Source organism: Periophthalmus magnuspinnatus, chromosome 22 (genome assembly GCF_009829125.3).
Source record: "Periophthalmus magnuspinnatus isolate fPerMag1 chromosome 22, fPerMag1.2.pri, whole genome shotgun sequence".
Classification (NCBI taxonomy): Eukaryota; Metazoa; Chordata; class Actinopteri; order Gobiiformes; family Gobiidae; genus Periophthalmus; species Periophthalmus magnuspinnatus.
The window spans coordinates 8018192-8037350 of NC_047147.1; the positions used below are offsets into that span (position 1 = coordinate 8018192).

The window sequence follows — 19159 nt, forward strand, 5'->3', positions numbered from 1 at the left end:
CATGTTTTGCCACTTGAAATTATTCATTACCATTGTCAGTTTTATTTTGCTGTGGGGATTGAAAAGTTTTGAAATTCCTACACAAGGCAGCTCTCAAGTAGCCTGTCTAACTTTGCACTGTGGATGTTAACTGGCAATACTGGAAGATCTGTTTTCTGTGGCTTACTGACTATGGCTCGTTTGTACTATAAATAAGTACATATTCACTATACTGTACATAACCTACAGGTTAAGGCAAGGCAAGTTTATCTGTGTAGCACAATTCGTACGCAAGGTAATTCAAAGTGCTTTACAAAACAAGAAAAAAATCACAATACAACAAATCATAATATAAATAATCACAAATAATCATCATCAAATTAACATTAAAAGAGAAAAGTGCAGAATAAAAACATTTATAAAAACCCTTTAGTCATATGCACAGATAAACTGAACTGTGTTGAGCCTGGATTTAAACATTGTCAAAATACAGGCTTGTCTCACATCTTCAGGAAGACTGTTCCAGGTTTTAGCTGCATAAAACTGAAACGCTGATCCACATGTTTAGTCCTGACTCTGGGACCACCAGGATGAGATGGTTCATAGGGCACTAACATGTCGGAGATGTACTTTGGTGTTAGGTCATGGAGGTTAAAGCTGGTACAATGCTCAACAGTTGTGTAAAGTAGTGTTTAGTAATATAATTTGTTTTATAATTACGTTTAAGATTAACTCCGGACATTGGTTCATTAATGTCCGGTCGTAATATACCTCAATGATGCCAATAAACACAAATTAAAACAGTTTCAACCCGTCAAGGTCCAAATCAACAGGAACTAATAGTAAATAGTTAATCACAAATCGGGTCATAGATTATTTAAAAAAAAGAAAACGATGTGACAAGGTGAAGGGGGAATGACAAACACATTCACGTTGGAGTAATAAACTGCAATAAAATAAAGAATGATTCAAATAAAAATATTACCATATTTACAATGTCCTGTTTTCATTTTTTGTGTTTTATAGAGAAAAGGTTAAAGTTTACATTATAAGAGCAAGTTTCTCATATCATACTCTATAGAATAATTGAAAATCTTACCTTTTGTAATAATATTACCTTTTGTACAAACTAAAGTGTCTGTTGACATCTCTGACATGTTAGTGTCATATGAACCATCTCGCACTCTGAAGACTTTTCAGTTTCAGTTTTATGCAGTTAAACCTGGAACAGTCTTCCTGAAGATGTGAGACAGGCCTCTACTGTGACAATGTTTAAATCCAGGCTCAAAACAGTTCTGTTCAGCTGTGCATATGATGAAAGGTTTTAATTCTGCATTCTTCTCTTTTAATGTCAATTTTTTGATGATTATTTGTTATTTCTTGTTCTTTAAAGCACTTTGAATCACTTTGTGTACGAATCGTGCTGTACAAATAAACTCGCCTTGCCTTGACAGTGTTAGGTCATTGAGTACACGCACCAATAATCTGGAGTCTAATTTATGATTCTACTTGACTGTTTTTTACAACTGCCTTTGTTGCTTTGATATGATATTGTGTAGGGCCAATTTCCTGAAGAATTTGCACACCAAGGGAAAAATGTTCACCTTACATCAGGTCATAACGATTAATACAAAAGATTAATTTAACCAATCAGCCAACTCTCTCTAATAATGTATCACATGTGACTATCCACAACTTCTAAAAGAGGCAACTGTAACATTAAGTAAGATTTTGTGATGAGAAAACAAAACATTTATTATAAAAATATATAAACTTTAATTATGCTTCATATACAAAAATATACTGGTACCTTTTTTTTCAGTGCAAAACTATGAAGAAATAGAGATCACTGGTAAAGATTGTATAATAACTACTATTTACAGCCATAATAATGCACAAAGATTTCATTTGTAATAGTTTATTAATAATTATTCAGGCTTAACTCCTACTATCCCAACTCCTAACCCTTAAGTAGTTACTAAGCCTGAATCATTCTTAATAAACTATTTGTTCATTATCAATTAGTTTTGTTTTGTTTTTTCAATTTAAGGTGTAGATGTTGTGAAGATTAAAACACTTTAAAGTGCTTGCCACTGAAAATAACTTTCACAAATCTCAAGTATAACATCCAGTGTGATACCTATAAAAGTATTTTTTTTTCCTCGGTCAGTAAACGTCTCGTAATGTTGTGATGACAAGAGATTGGCTCAGCTCGGTGACGCTGGTGGGTCTCCAGGGAAAAAAACTGACTGTTATGTTGTCGGTGACCATCAGGAAACCATTCGAACTGAAGCGTCCCGGGACAGAGCCCACATCCAGCCACACAAATGGGGCAATGGCATCAGTTTGGACGAATACAGAGAAGGCCTCGCCATCCTTCAACACCTTAGCCTAAAGTAGAAAGTAAAGTATATAAAGTATGAAAGTGTTTCTTAACAAGGTTGGTCAAAAAAAATAATAATACCCTGATACTATCAAAAATAAAACTAGTATTGACTACTCATTTGGACAAGCATCAATACTGAGAAAAAATACAAAAATGGGAGATTGTTTTCTGAATAGTTTTGGAATAGTCTTTGTTTCCGAACTTCCGACCACAGGATAATACTTAAGAAATTACTATTATCTTGTGTTGAAAATGACATTCTTTTGTATAAAAATATTTACCCTTGTGGCTCAATAGTTTGTATAAGTCAGGTCTACATTAGATATGAACCAGGATTAAAGATGCTTGATTTTTGTAAGAAGATCTAATTGTAATATTATGATGAGATTAGTAATATATCTTTTAAAAGTAGTGTTCTGATCAGAGTGCACATTGTTAATCACTCCAAAAGGACAGATAAACTACTACAAAAATTCCATGCATTTCAGAACATGTTTGTAGAGACTTAAACTACAATTACAAGATATTTCATGATATTTTGTTCTTGGCAGAAAAGGACATTCTTTATCTAAATAATTGCACCAACTAAAATTGAGATTTGAGTTGAGATTTTGATTCATTTGCGATATATTGTGCAGCTACCCAAACCACAATGGTCAGACAATGAGAATTTTGACACAAGAGTGATGGTGAATGTATATGTAGAAGATAGGATACTGAGGTTAGAAAGGAGAAGGACCAAAGAAATGATTTGTGGATGCAGTGAAAGAGGACAAGACGCAAAAGAGGAAAGATTGATTTAGGTGAGCCAGATTTTTTTCTTACAGTGATGTTGGGTCGTTGGACGCCCTGGGCGTCTTTTAGCGGAGAGAAGAAGTGGTAGTTGGTGGGGCCCATCTGTTGTCCTTTGCTGTCTTCCAGATGAAACGTGACGAAGCAGGACTGACGTGTACATCCACATACCTCTAGCATGGGCCCACTGGACCGCTGGTAAATGTTCACAGCGCTGCCTCCAGGTATAAACTTTGGAAGTTTACTGGACATTAAGCAGACAGGATCCATACTGGACCATTTATATGCGGAAGCCTGAGAAACAAAGATAATAAAAAGAAAGGGAATTTTTACATATTTTCCTGTGCCAAACAAAAATGAAGATCACTTTTGTTTCTTTTATGGTAAAATGTATTAAAGTGATGATTTTCTTTCTATATATGCCTTCTCATTTTTAGCTGGTTCTATGTGCAAGTAGATATAGATCCAATTTACCACAAATGTGATTAATATTTTAAAATGTATACAAAATAATTTAATAAAAATTTAAAACATACAACATAATTAAGCCAGAGATCTTCACTCAAATCTGAAACGGCGTAAATGAAAAAGTTGTCCTTATCTTCAAATCCAACTGGTAACACTGGAGCAAAGAAGTTTTGAGCAAAATAATGAAGCATTTTCCACTTTCCTCCAAACTCTGAAAAACAGAAATTCAGCAAATTCTATTACTAAATTAAACAATAGTTAAAGATAAAGATAAAGAGGTATAAGATGCCAGCTAATGTCTAATTCATCTAGGTGGGGCTCTATTTGTTTTGGTCTACATCTAAAGAAAGTACAAAAATTGATTTGTAGAAATAGAAATGTTACTCACCGATTGATGACCATGAAGGTGCCTGCCAGATGTCGTTTAACTGCCAGTAGAGGGCGCCCATTGTCAGACCTTTACCTTCAATAAGTTCACTTTGACTTCTTCTGTAAAACTCGCTCTGGGCTTTCACACACTGGGCTTGCATCACCTGAACATTATACATAATTAATTTGTGTCCATCGTGGTGTATGTAAAATAAACACACACAACCACATCCCAAATGAAAAACAAACAAAAAAAGTGAGCATTTTGTAAGTTTATAGACTTCTCATGTCATAATCTTGTTACTATAAAGTTATTAAAATGTATTTTCCTACCTGTGTGATGTATAAAGTGTCTATGTATCTCTTATAGGTGTCCGTGGAGTTGGGGAGGTTGTAGTGCAGCGCGGCCTGCTGTAACATCTGCTGGTTCCCGTTGTCATGATGCTGTCGATGGGATGAGAAGGTGCTGTCGTATCGGTGGTCATCCTCTATAGAAACCTAAACAATCCCAAAACAAACACAAAATAATAAAGATACATTAGTGTCTCATTGTAAAACTTGCCTTTAGTATCTGTTGAGCTCTTTTGCTTGAAGCATCCAGTGCTCTTAGAATTGATATGTGAATCAATTCAAAAAATATTTTAGTTATGCAAAATATTAATGAGTTTCTGCTTTCTGTTACATGCAAAACTTTCAGGACTTGTTCCCCAATCAACAATTACTATTTTTTATGAAAGATTGAATTGGTAGAGTGACAAAAACAGTGCAATACATTATATTATATATTTATTGTGTTTTCTCACCATAACAACATAAATATTTCACTTAATAGTTTTTACTCGATATCCCTGCCAAGAACAGACAAGTGATTTGACGTACCTGTTGCAGAGTGGAGAGAGAGGGCCAGGACTGAAAGCCGTACTCTGAGGCAAAGCGTGTTCTGGGAAAGCTGGTCCAGTCTAAGCAGTCGTGGGTGTAACTGTAGAAGTGACTGTCTCCATAGAGGGGGTCGTAAGGGTTCACAGCCACCCAGCCCTCCTGCTCCGACTCGGCTCCGTTTGTGGGACTGGACACCAGGAACGGACGACTATAGTCCTCCTAAAATGGGACATAAAATTATTAGGTTACATTTACCCAGCCTAAGAACTGCCAAATTTAGTTTTCTATCTCATTCTACTCTTCAGACCCAGCTGCATCTGTGGTGTTACTGAGTCTGTCCTTAGTCAATCAGAACGATGATAAAAAGAAAAAACAAAACCCAAAACACAGACCACCTACGTCATTTTATTGACATATGCAGTTTATTTTTTCCTGAAAACCCTGAAAAATGACTCAATCAATCATACTTTGAGCCTAATGATTTGTGAAAGCTCACTTCATCAAACATCCAATTTCAACTCTCAGAAAATTCACTAAAAGTACTAATAAGTCTCTATATTGTTTTTTTTTTCAGTACTTCCTGTTCCTCTGAGTTGCCATTTCAGCCAATCTAGGAATTTGAACATTTTCAAGTTTGGGTGTCATGGTCAGAATTAAACTCAAAATGAGTTATTCTTTATCAACTGATCTTTTTTTTTATAGTGAAGAAATTACATTCACATTATAATATTTTTTTTTTACAAATTTATGTCCCCTTGTGGTTTAAAAATTGACAACAATTTATAGTATTTTTTTTCCTATTCCAGATAATGATCAAAATATCTGAAAACTAAATGGTAAACAGTCACATTTTATACAGGATTTTTCTACCTTCAAAGGTGATGTGAGTTAAGTGTGTTGTCAAAAGAAACAACAAAGGTATTCACTGAGCTACTGTAGGTCCCAAAAAACTAAACCCACACTTTAACTTTAACTTTGCAAATAAAAGTGCAGGTATGAATACCCAGTCCACTCACCTCCAAAACAATGTCCCGTATGTTGTTGACGTACAGAGTCACATAGTCCTTCACATATTTGGGTCTTTGGGTCACCGGGATGGCAAACCAGTCAGTGGCCAGTGCTGCCTCATTTTCATTATTACCACTCCAAACTATTATTGAGGGGTGAGACTTTAGGCGCTGGACCTAGAAACAACAAATACTTAAAAGAGCTACATTAAATTGTATTATTGTAAATGTCTAAATTTACCTGTTGGACGACCTCTTCTCTCACTGACTGTATGAAGTCCTCCTCAGTTGGATATAAAGCACAGGCAAACATAAAGTCCTGCCAAAGCTGCACATAATATTAAAGAGGACGTATCATGTAAAATACACTTTTATGAATCATAACAGGTTTGTATTATTATGCATATTACTTAAAATAAATCAAAAACAGGTTTAGCTTTAATTTCATGATAAATTAAGGAAATTAACACTTATTATTACTTATTATTGAATTTCTAAAGTAAGACCAAACATGAAGCTGTGTTGCAGGGTGACCACAGTTTTGGTTCAGTTTGAACACCGAGAATCAATTTTGTACAGACACGGTGTTTAATAGTAGTAGTTCTAGCTAATCGCTACAGCTTGTTATCTTGTAGAGTAACACAACTTGAAAAACAAGCCAAACAATGCAAGTTACTTGGTGTAGAGTAACACACAAACTTGCATTGATTCAACAAGTATAAAATAATGTGAGCAGATTCCTTGTCTCGATTTCTGATACAGAAATCTTGACAAGGAATGAAAAACCTATACTTGTTTATGAACTGAAAAGTAATGTATGTATAAAAGTAAAACAGCTGCTCTGTACTGACCATGATTCCCATCTGATCACACAGATCATAGAACAGATCCTGTTCGTAGATACCTCCTCCCCAAACTCTGAGAGCATTCATGTTTCCATCTACAGCTGACTGTAATAAGTTCCTCAGCCTACAGAGTGCAAAAAGACAGGTTTATTCATATTTTAAGATGTTTTACTATATGAGCTATCAATTATGTAAAATAAACCTTACGTGTTTTCTGTGACTTGGTCCTGAAATGAATGAGCTGGGATCCAGTTGGAGCCTTTGAGGAAAATTGATTTCTTATTGATCCGGAAATAGAAACTGAGCCCTGGATTGTCAGGGATCAGCTCCTGCACCAGTTCAACAGTGCGAAAATACACCTGGCAAAGAAGGACAGATTTTTTTTCAAATACAAGATATTTCACTGGATAAAATGTAATTAACCACCAGGGATGGGCAAAAGATCAGTCCCAGTATTGGTACAAAAAATTAATACATTTATACAACTTTAGTAAAAATCAAGACTGAATAATTTGCAGAGCAACATGAAATTAAAATATTGTGATTAATTATTTTGTAAAGTAATTGAAAATAGAGACATAGATGATTACGTTTGCCCTACTCTTGGCTGTGTGTAACAATATTACAATATACATGTTATATTGAAGGTAACAACCTATTTATGACTTCCAGAATTTGTTGTTATAGCAATTAGTAATATTCTAAATTGTTACTTGCTATAACTACAGTGCTAAATTTAGATTATTTAAAAAAGACATGAATGTATCCGGGTATTTTCAGGTCTAGTTTAAATGCATTACCTTTCCCATTTGATTCAGAATTTTCTCTTGTTTCAGAAATCCTGTAATGGCGACCCAGTAAAAAGGCTGATCTCCATGTCCTTTGGGCCACCACAGCTTCACCTTACTTTCCTATGAGAGAAGAAAGACATTGAAACTCAAATAGTGCAATGATACACCACCTATAATTAAACAATAATGACAGTGTTTTGTACCGTGTTTATGTCTAATACATATTTGACTTTGCTCCTCCCTGTTATAAACTGGACCTTAAGTGTCTTCACTGACAGAAGTTCTGGTATGGACATAGTCACTTCCACATTGTCCATTGTGTTAACCACATCAATGACCAACTCAACCTCAACAGACCACTTAGAGGCACTTGAATCTAATAAAAGAAAAAAATATATGTGTAAATAGAGTGAAAAAAAATGTTCATGTTTACAGGCAAGAAAACATGTTCACACTTGGGACTAAAACTGGAACTCAATCTGGACTAAAACAGGAGAAAACCGAGTCTAAATCAGAACTAAAAAGGGCTCAAACCAGGGCAGGTGTGAACGTGCCCTGAAACTGGCAGGAGGATGAAAGCATATCTGCAAAATAAATCTCTCTGTTAGGCCCTTCTGTTTGTAGTATCATTTGAGAAAATCATATGTCTCCCAGGAAACAATTATTTAGATAATAATTTGGAACCACTTTCACAGATGCTCTTTCCATCTACTTGGGCTTGGGCCAGTCTAAATATAGTACAGTTAAGAGCTAACATGCGCCATCTAACTATTTCTGCCTATCACTGGTTTTACAGCATTTATCTTGATCTGTTTATCACCCTGTGTCAAAGGACTAATCAAGCCTAGCTGTGGCTGATCTCTATTAGACATGTAATTTGTGCATTTTCCACCTACTGTAAAGAGGAACAGCCGAAACCTGAAGGATGTGAATCTGGTCGAAAGCCTCGAGTCGAACCCCCTTCCAGAGACCCATCGTGGGGAAAGACGGGCCCCAGTCCCAGCTGAACGAGCACTGTTCCTGGAGACATCACATTAACTTGTTTCATGCTAAAAATTACATCCTCTTAAACAACTTACAGTGTTATTACTATGCTAATTGCTAATACACCAATAGTACTAGAAATGGTCTAAACAAGAAAAAAAGGCTTTCCTTTATAAAACCAGTAACTACTTAATCATATACTTATGTTAATTTTGTACTGTTGTAATTTTACTACTATTAAAATTCATCAAATTTTAAGCTATTCAAATCCTTATACTTCCCTACACTGTTCATGTACAAATATTCACTTGCTTATTAACACAATGAAATATATAACTGTTTAAATCACTTCTTCTTGCTGGGTGATAGTAGTTTTACTTGCCTTTCTGATAAAATTAACATGGCACTGTCCTTTTTGCACATCTGGGGGGCACTCGGGGGGCACTCTGTAGGACGACCGCTTCCTCTGTTCTTGGGCGTAAAGCACCGGGGACGTCAAACTCACTTCAAGTACATTGTCTTGAACTTTAAGTATTCCCCTGACGGAAAAGTTCTTCAGAAAACATACAGCTAATTATTATCAAACAGGTTATGTAGAATATATAAAAATGTCCATTTGCATACATATTTTTGAAACATGTTGTCTGTCCTTCCCAAAGTAATGCCATTTAGTGAAATTGTGGATACTGTGTCAATGCCGTCAAAGACCAGCAACACCTTATTTTTATCCCTGTTAAAATAAAACACATTTTACTCTAGTGAAGTTAAGTGGAGACAGTCCAGCAAATAAAACTGCAAGAGACAGAGCTGAAGATGAGGTTCTTACTCATTAAAGATGCACCATGTGACTTTTCTACAGGTTTCGCCATTGCTTTTCTTGAAAAGTTTCACAGTATGACATTAAAAGTATCTACAGCATATTTAATTATGATGTGTTTTTATTGTTCAAAAATTTAACCACCTCTCCAAAGACCTGAGAGTGACTTGGTGCTGTTTGTCTCCATGGAGAAAGATACATTTAATGCCTTATTGTGGAGCATTCCAGACAATGCAATAATCTTTGAAGGCAAGCACTGATCAGAAAAGTTACACATTGCAGCTTTAAATGCAGAGAAGGATGCTGATGTTAGAGAGCTGTTGAAAAAAGTTATATTTAGACAGGTTTTTAAGTGACATCAATACTGCACAGACCTGTATGTTGAATTGAGAGAAAAGGTGGTGCTGTAGGTCCAGTTTTCTAAAGCAATCCACTGATAAAACACATCATTGAATCTGTAATAAGGATCCTGAAACAAACAGCAATCACACATTACTACTTACTTTCTGTTCTTGTTCTGCACTGCTTCGCTAAATTGTGAATAATAACTGATATTTGGCCCCAGTTCTCCTAAAATCACTGACCTGGATGAGCCCCTGTTGCTGCAGAGCTGAGTGCACACATCCCGGGACCTGTGCGCCCAAAGACAGTGACCCGTTTGAGCTCAGGAGCCTCCATTTACCGTCCAGAGAAAGGCTACAACCGCACACACAGGGTAAAAACACAAGACAAAGAAAAAGGTCTGCGGAGAAAGCCATGTAGCATATATATGCCACACTGAATTGAGAACTCTGTTGTTTAGTGAAGGCACTTCCTCCCACGTGACCACGCTTGACAGTCAGCTGATCCAGACTGATAAAAGGAAGAAAAACAATGCAGCTTTTCTGGTGGATGGTGCGTCAGCTGCTTTTCTCGATGGACACGTTATGGCTTTGCCCGATCTTAACTTGTATTTAGGCTATTTATGTAGCTATACACATTTAGTATCATATTGTGGAACATTTCAAGCAAGATTTACATTGGAAACAAGACCGTCCACCTGAAAAGTTGCGAAGTGCACCTTCTAGGAACCCTCCACATCAAATAATACATTTCAAGTATTCTTAATTATTTACACAATGTACAAACTACTATGGTAAAGCCTGCTTACAAAAGGCCCACAATTTCCATGCACACTTTCCTCAGATCTTCAGGAAAGAACCTGAGGCATTCCCAGGTCAGCAGACAGTCCCTCCAGCGTGTCCTGCGTCTTCTCCGCAGTCCTCTCCCAGTGGGACACGAACAGATGCCCAAGCCACCTCAGCTGGCTCCTCTCCACGTGGAGGAGTAGCAGCTCTACTCCAAGCTCCTCCCATGTGACTGAGCTCCTCACCGTCCCTAACAGAGCACCCACCCACTCTGATCAACCGTTTGTATTCGTAATCTTACAGAATATTTTTCACTCATCACTCCATCACAAAAAACACAACTTCATCATTTCTGGTTTTGAGTAACTTTATTGAATGGAAACTAAAAAGAAACAGAGCCACGAGTTGAGTATCAACCATCAGCTTTGCATCAATCTTATAAGGGCTACAAGAAGACAGTGTTCAAGTGGGCGTAGAACTAAGAGCTCCCTCTACTGGCTTCTTCTATTTAAAAAAAACAAAAATGTATTTGAAGGGGAATGTGTCAACTCCTCTGCTTTACAATCCACTGTATTTGCAGACACTTTCAGATATAATAGCCTAACTTTATTAACATGCATAAAATACAACAATGATCTTTTATATTGGCTTCCTTAACATTGATATATTGCTGTGCTTCTCTGTACACTTGATAGTGAATTAGACATTTTCTTTTTAAGTTTATTGTCATAATGTGTGTATTGCTATGCTAATGATAATAAACTTGATGTAACTTTATATAGAAGAGGCTTAGAACCAGTCAGCCCAAAACTTTAAGAGCATTGAATATTTATTAATTTTTTAGACCACAACTTTAAAAATTTCAAGTTTAGAAAAATCACTCAAGTGCTCTGTACATCCAACCCACCATTAAGAAATCAATGCATGCTCAAAAATTTTGATTAAATGGTGATTTTGGAGACACCATTTAAAACTGGCACGTGTCCTATATAGAGAAAACACCATCTTCTTATGAGCGCTGCAGGTGGAGAGGACAGGGGTAAAATGCTTTGATTATTAACAAAATAAAGAAAAAAAAGTCTAAGTGAAAAAGAAAACTGGAATTTTTCAAATCTGAACCAGCAATTTTAACATGTGTCCAGCTTCAGAAATGGTCCCATCACATCGCATACTTTTGTGTCCATTCTTTTGCAGTTTTGCAGTATCTGAAAAAGAAAAAAAAACAAAAAAACAAAAAGGGGTTTAACAAATCTGCTTTCTAAGACATAATTCACATGTACTCAAATTCATGCCGTTAGTCTAAGAGTTCATGCACAAAATTCAACTGCATCAACTTTTTACCCATTTAGTATAACCAGTTGTTCACAGTCGACATGTTGAGGTCATAATTTCAAATGGGTTGGGGGGCATATAACTATTGAAGACTTGTTGCTTTTCGGAAGTGGCTCCACAAACTTGCAATGTTTTCATCTCATGGCTTAAATCCAGACAACCATCACATATTTAGTGTTAAAAAATTGCACCATTTTATGAAGCTTACTTACTGCCCGGTACGCCTCTGGCATGTGGGGCTGCAGCTTTCTGAAGCTACTGAGAAGTAAATTTCACTTTTCTTCAGGGTTGCAACGATCCAGCTTTTTGAGTTCCGACACTAAATACAAAGTTAAAATATTGAGACTGGGCCAACTACGGCCAGTAAATAGTCAAATTACATTTGGATTGCCCTGTCAGGTTATCGGCTCAACCGATATTAGAAAGCAAAACCAACATCTGATTCAGCAAAATTCTCTGAATTGGTGCATCCCTGCTTTTGTTTCATGCAGACTGACATGTAACTTTTTCATGTGGATAGGCTGCATAATTAGAGATGCTGACCAAAATGTAATTCTACAATGTTGTGATGTCACATGAATGCGACTCATTCTGTACTCAAAACATCTGTTTCAGAGTTAAGATGGCACCATTTGAATGAACAAGACACTACAAGTTACCATTTTTTTTGTGAGCCAGTGAAAAGGTCAGAGTTCCATTAACACATTGAAGTACCACACAGAAAATAAGTTTTAGAATGATGATGTTCCATATTCCACACTTCATACTCAAACATAAATTAAATCATTCAAAAAACCCTGATAAAATCCAATAATGATGTTCCGACACCTGCCCCACAAAACTACATACCTTCTGTAGTCTTGGGAACCACATTTACTTAAAAAGAAAAACATTCCCCACCAAAACATGCACAAGCCCAGTGCAGTTTTAATCAACAAGTGCCATTTTGTTCTTGATGATAATGAAATTGCAGTCACCATTACAAATAGCAAACTGATTTAACATTCACCACCAAAAAAATGGACAAAAACATTTTTCTACAACTACTTTATGAATGGGAGACCAAACATTCAAGATGTCCAATGGGTGCTTAAAAAAAGTAAATAAACTACAGACAAATCCAGGGTCTGTTTCACAAAGGAGGCTCAACAAACTCTGAGTTAATGGTTAACTAGTTAACAGTCATCTGATCAAACTTAACTTGGGTTAACTCAAGTGTAGTGGAGAAGAAAAGCCATCATCCATAAAGGCAAGAAAAGAGGAATAACCGTGACAATTATAAAACCAAACGAGTTTGCCATTTAAGTCAACTGACAGGAACACAAACTAACTTGATCCCTTGTTTACTTTCCCAGAAGGGAAATGCATCTTCTGCATTTGACGCATCCTTCAATGCCATTGTGCAGCCCATTAACTGCGAACTGGGAATCTCCAGATCTTGAGCATAGACTGACATAGTTAACGCACCAGCCTCCGTGTTTCAAATACGAAGTTTACATGGGCACGAAGTGGTTGCCATTGGAAAACTGAAAGCAATTGCTGCCGGCAGGCTCGTCATTCTGCCCTTAAAATGTTTGTATTAAACCACTCTGTGATCCTGTTTTTTATTTCACCATTTGGTCCCCAAATCAAGATGAACATTAATAACAGACTGATCCAGCGCCTGCTTTCCCCGAGGTCGCTAGTGTTAGCAACAGGCTGATTGACAGCTTTGTTGCCAAGCACCCCCTATCCAACCAGCAGTGTGAGCAGGAAGGGGAATTGCCTTCAACAGCTTCACTCCTGATTGGAAATCAGTGTGTGAAACCAAAGCCAAATATGGTCCCTCATTGCAGATTAGCAGTTATAGTAGCTAGCCTCCATGAACTTCATTTCGTTGCAACTGAACGCTATGGGTGACATCACACTCCCTTGGTTCACTTCTTTATTCAGTCTATGGTCAGGAGTAACACTACCTCAGCTAGAACATTTAGCCCAATGTGAACATTTTCCCATCATGGGGGAGACCTAGTCCAGAAGCCCAACCCGAGGCGTTTCATATTCCTCGCTCTCCTAATACATTCCTGGCATCCCAATCATTCACCACAATGAGTTTATAAGTTTTCACAACTTTGGAGAGGCCAGCATAGAGACAAGACCTTTTAACAAATGAGAATTCTGTGCAGGCCTCATTTCAGGTTGACTAGCTCAGAGTTGGGATTAAACCTGCTTTGTAAAACATGACCCGGCCGCTTCTGCTGGCTCCAACTTACCTTATGTGGCATACTTGTTAGTCCAGTCCCGAGCTAATTTATTGTACCTGACAGAGTGAAATCAGGATTATCTTTACGGGCTCAGTTTAAGTCGATGTACAAAACTAGGCCAAAGCATCCACAGTAAAGCACCAGATGTAGGAGTAAATTTAAGGGTAAAAAAGATCTAGTTGAAAAGGGCATACCTGAGGTTATCAGATTTGTAGATTCGTGCAATCTCTGGCACTAGGGGATCATCTGGGTTGGGATCAGTCAGGAGTGAGCAAATGGACAGAAGAACTGAAAAAAAGGAAACAATTTAAACCATTTTACAGGTTTATATTGAGCAACAGGCTTTAGTACAGAGCTCATAAACAGTTTGAAAGATTATGAAGATTCTGTATTCTGAATGTGTCATACAAACAGGTGGGGCAAGTGTGGCAAGTTTCTGGACCTTTAAGATTATGGATTTGCAACATGTCACTGGGACCATTTTCAAAAAGAAATCATCAATAGGGACAGCATAAACTAAATGATATCCAGTTGTGCCATTTTCACTCACAATGGGTGGGGTTGGATCAGCTCGCATTATGTGATCTCACTCCCTGCAGCTCTGAGACACATTTTATTAAACCTGACATTGGGGATTTTCTAAAAGCCCCTCATTATAGCTTTGGCTGTAAACATACCTTACACTGATGGTTTTTATGGTTTTACTGCATACTGGTTTCAGTCATGGCATTGTAAGCTAATGGTGTCCCAGGTTTAGGTGTAATTGTATTTCCATTTTAAACCAGTAGGAGGGCATGTAACAGCCTTTGCCTCAATTAATTTATCTGTTATAATACTTATGTAAAATGTAGACTGAGTATATTCAGTCAAAGTAAACAGAAAAATGTATATAGAGTAAACTCAGTTGAAAACAAATTTGGAAAGTTGCAATTACCAAACCGCAAAAGCAACAATCAGGAAATAAGATGTTCTGCCTGACAGATTTAATTCAATATTGCACAGCACCAACATTATGCAATATATTTATAAAACAGTTTATGCATCAATATACATTTTTTAAATGCATATTTTCTCAATTTATTGACACATTGAATTCATAGTGCATTTCAAAAAAATACATTTATTCATAAATATTTTATTTGTAACACATGCAGTCTCAGCTTACCTTTAGAAATAGTAAGTGCAGGAGACCACTGTGATCTGAGAATATCCAGACAGATACTGCCGTTACTGTTAATATTTGGGTGGTAAATTCGTGTTGTAAACGCCACCTGAAAAAAAAAAAAAAAAAAAAATTAAAGCTAGAAACATAATCAAAGACACTCCATGAACGTCAAACCAAGACACTACATGAACTTCAAACATTATTGTAGTCACTGTTCAGAGCGATAGGGTAGATGACTACACATAAGGAGGAACGAGTAGGTATATAGTCACGTGACACAACAGGAGTCAGGTTTCATACACACTAAACAGAATATTCCCAGAAAAGCCACGAGCAGAATTGCACAACCTCAGTACTCTAGGATTGTCCTGAGGAAAAAAAAAAAATAAATTGTTGAAAAATACTGCCCATTTTATACATTTTACACAGGGGCAGAGGATTTCTAGTAAATGCTAGACCAATTCGTATGTTGGGATTACAATTTTTTGTTTTGTTCAGATTATCATTATTTTATTTATATATATATATATTTCATTAGTAAACAAAGTGCCACAATACACCAGATTTGCTTTTCTGATGTGTGGACGTGAGCACTAGCTGTACTCCACAGGTGAGTCAGTTCAGCCTTTACATAAGACAGGGCTGTCATAAGGAAGACATGACTTAGCGTAATTGAAGTGTGCGTCATGAAATTCTGAAAGCTTCAAAAAAAAAAAAAAAAAAAAAAAAAAAAAAAAAAGGGGTCATAAATACCAACACAAGTCACATATAATATTAGTTATGCATGAAATATAAGGCATTTGAATAAACAATATTTGAAGTTATCATCATAAAGTACCTTCAATTTTTGCTTGTAATTTCTATCAATCTCAATACATCTAGCCACATTGGAATACAAGAATTGCATTTCTGTGTCAGTCCAAGACCAGTATAAATTGACAGCAGGAACATGAATATATGCAATGTCAGATTTAATGCCTGGTGTAAAGTCAATACAGTGTGGCACATATTTTGAGGGGGATACTTGCAGACACGTATTTGACCAATGCTGTGCAGGTTCATGTGATATTACTACATCACTGCTCTAGACCACCACAGTGTCCAGTCGAAATGGGCCCTTGCGATTCTTTCATCAGACCAATTTGTGATTTGATAGGTAAATTCAAAATGCGATTTAGATTCAAAAATTTAAAGTAGTGATGTGAGGTATGCAAAATAGGTAAGGGATATTGCAATTGTTGTTTAGGAGATATCAGAAATTTGAATGCATGTAGTCTATAATAACTAGCAGTTGCTCATACCTTGGGTGGTTTGAAGGGGTAGTCTGTGGGAAAATGAATAGTCAAGAAGAAAACACCTCCCGAATATGGACTGTCTGCCTGCAGAACGGAAAGAAACATTGGTGAATATTTTCTAAATCACACAAAAGGTAAAACGTTTACATTTATCAAATTATATTGGCACATTTCAAATGCTAGAGCCTATTAGGAGTGGTTAAATATACTTACAGGCCCCATGATTGTGGCTTGCCAATGAAACACTGTGGGCAAAAAGTAAAATGTAGTATTAGACCATTGACAAAAAACTGGGGCTACTACTACTACTACGACGACGACGAGTGTAAATATGAATATCTTAAGTTGATTTAAAAATGACAAGTGTGAAAAGTGAAGTTTAAAAAATTACAATGAGCTTGAATTTTCAGGCTTATGGCTATCAAATCTACCAGGTTTACCCTTTGACACATTAAATACTCACTGTCATCTCCAACTGGACCAGCTGAGCACTGTGCTGGAGGATCACGACCCAAGTCAGTGAGCTCCTGTAACAAAGAGATAGCAAGATATCCATGTTATAATCAGTAACACGTTCTCCAACGTTTATTATGCAACACTATTATTTGGCGGATGTCACATTTCTGGTTTTACAGCATGTCTTGATCGATTTGACAAAGACACAAGCTGCTGAGAATCAGTTTCACCTTAAAGAACAAATACCGCATATGTAAATTAAACCAACTCACAAAAATCATATTTGGAATAGGGAATTGTATTACAGTTGTGCAATTATAACAGGTTAAGATAAAGTATTGTTGCTTGAGTGATGACAATACTCAGGTTTTACTGGGTCAGTTGTTCCTCAGTCATACGCCACAAAGCCCAGGTTATAGCTCCTGTCCACTTCAACGAATATGGGCCCCTAAAACACTAAACCACTTGAGCTTTAAAAAACAGCTTCATTTTGAACTTTTGCCCCATTTTGGTTTCGGTTTCCTCTGTTTGGAGCGGCCCATCAGATGAGAAGCACACACCCTGCGACATTGAACAAATAACACGTTCATACCAAGGAAATGCCTCACAAAACAGGCTATAGCTTACATTTAGCGCACGGTGACTCATTTATTCTGGTAAAACTGAGAACACGGGCCAACGATGCTCCATTTTAGAGACCTCAGCGTGGTTTAGATAAAAGTTTAGTTCTCGTAACTTCGACGCGATTGTGTCTGTCGAAATGTTGAGCAATTTCTGCGGCCTCAAACACGAACTACCCAGTGTTCTCCGCTCCGACCGGCGTCAACGGAGATGCTACATCCAATGCTAATGCTAACCACAATTTGACACTTCTCCCGGTCATGCTTATCAACTACTTCATAATCAGACAATACAAAACAATAAATAGAAACTCGAAACGTTTTTACATTGGTCACACATATATTTTAGTTGATGTTTTTTTCTCAATTTCGACTCGCACCGCCATTACGTATTAGCAGGAAGACAGGAGGCTACTGTGGTAAGCTAGCGCTAGCATAATCAAGGCATTATCTTACCTTTTGAATCCGTTTTAAGGCCATTTTGTTGATGTATTTTTCTGTTATTTACAATCCAGGTGGCAAATATAATATGCCAGGGCAAATCTGGTCAAATACGAACAATTGACACTGTTAGGTAAGTCCAACGGCCTTTCTACACAATGCGGAGAGTTGGTTCTTCCTCTAATCCAGACGGTAAAAAGCGTCCAAATAATTCAGAAATCTTCACTTTAAATATAGAAACACCAAGGCCTGAATCACGCGGAAGTATTTCCCGTAAATGCCAGGTGGAGTGACCCGGTCCACGAAGAATATTCCTTTGCTTTTTGTGCCTGATAGCCAACTAGCGGCGGACTACATGTATTTGAAGGTTTGTGGCGAGGCGAGGGCGGGCCCAGTCTCTGTGAGTGATGATCTGTGATGGCAGATTGGCTACAAGCCCGCTGACAAAACAACACACCAGCCCCAACATGTCAGCATTTAATTAGACAAGACAACACTGGTTTACAGGATCAAGAAATAATTGATCTCACCCATTATAGATTTAATTTTAAATAGGTTAAAAAAAATAAAATAAAAAAAAATCAAACAAACTATATTACACATCACGTGACTCAGTACAGAAGACAAAGTAGGCTACTAGGCCTACATTTCTACATTTTTCTTTCTGTGGTGGCAGTGGAACAAAGGTTATAGTTGTTTTTACAAGCTTTTTCTTTTAGCGTTCCGACGGCCCACCCGCGTCGCCTTTACGTTACAACTTTACAGCAATGTCCGTGTAATTCTGCGTCACCCACACAAACAATCTACACATCAAATGAAAGCTACGGCATTCATCTTTCTGAATATGTAAACCATTTACACCTCTAATCACCACAGTGCTGACAAGAAAGCCGTTTTTACAGAGAAGTCAGAAATGTGGATTTGGACTTCACTTACCATTGAGCGCTCTGGTTCTGTCAAACATCAACATATTCACACAAAGTTGGTCTCATTCGTTCCGTAAAGATCCAGAGAATATAATCCAGTCAAGAAATTATGTCCACAAAGGAAGTTAGAGCCTCCATGTCCAATCTGCTGCAGGAAAGTGAAATCTGTTCCGTTACTTCTCTGCATTTCTTTTGTCAATTCAGGCATAATAAATTTCTGACAGCGCCAACTTTGTT

The 19159-nt window shown here is 37.0% G+C and overlaps 3 protein-coding genes across 4 annotated transcripts in view; 1 reads left to right on the forward strand and 2 right to left on the reverse strand.

The window, feature by feature from the left end:
- The window catches only part of LOC117390885 (probable carboxypeptidase X1), a 102183-nt gene that overhangs the window by 55702 nt on the left and 27322 nt on the right, over positions 1–19159 (forward strand). The gene's annotated exons all lie outside the window — the stretch shown is intronic.
- On the reverse strand, positions 1715–10140 carry manba (mannosidase, beta A, lysosomal). Its single transcript, XM_033988691.2, has 17 exons — positions 9902–10140; positions 9692–9786; positions 9125–9230; positions 8883–9053; positions 8413–8536; positions 7720–7892; positions 7526–7636; positions 6933–7084; positions 6732–6849; positions 6122–6208; positions 5890–6057; positions 4874–5092; positions 4328–4492; positions 4014–4158; positions 3694–3836; positions 3191–3451; positions 1715–2370 (listed from the first exon to the last, which is right to left on the reverse strand). The coding sequence occupies exons 1-17, from the start codon at positions 10073–10075 to the stop codon at positions 2146–2148; spliced, it is 2637 nt and encodes an 878-aa protein (XP_033844582.1). The 5' UTR covers positions 10076–10140; the 3' UTR covers positions 1715–2145.
- Positions 10794–18378, reverse strand: LOC117390014 (ubiquitin-conjugating enzyme E2 2-like). Of its 2 annotated transcripts, XM_033987652.2 has the most exons (8): positions 18012–18378; positions 16943–17006; positions 16693–16724; positions 16486–16563; positions 15185–15290; positions 14214–14307; positions 14029–14075; positions 10794–11649 (listed from the first exon to the last, which is right to left on the reverse strand). In XM_033987652.2, the coding sequence occupies exons 1-7, from the start codon at positions 18033–18035 to the stop codon at positions 14030–14032; spliced, it is 444 nt and encodes a 147-aa protein (XP_033843543.1). In that variant the 5' UTR covers positions 18036–18378; the 3' UTR covers positions 10794–11649; position 14029. The 2 variants fall into 2 exon arrangements, with proteins under 2 accessions (XP_033843543.1, XP_033843542.1); XM_033987651.2 differs by lacking the exon at positions 14029–14075.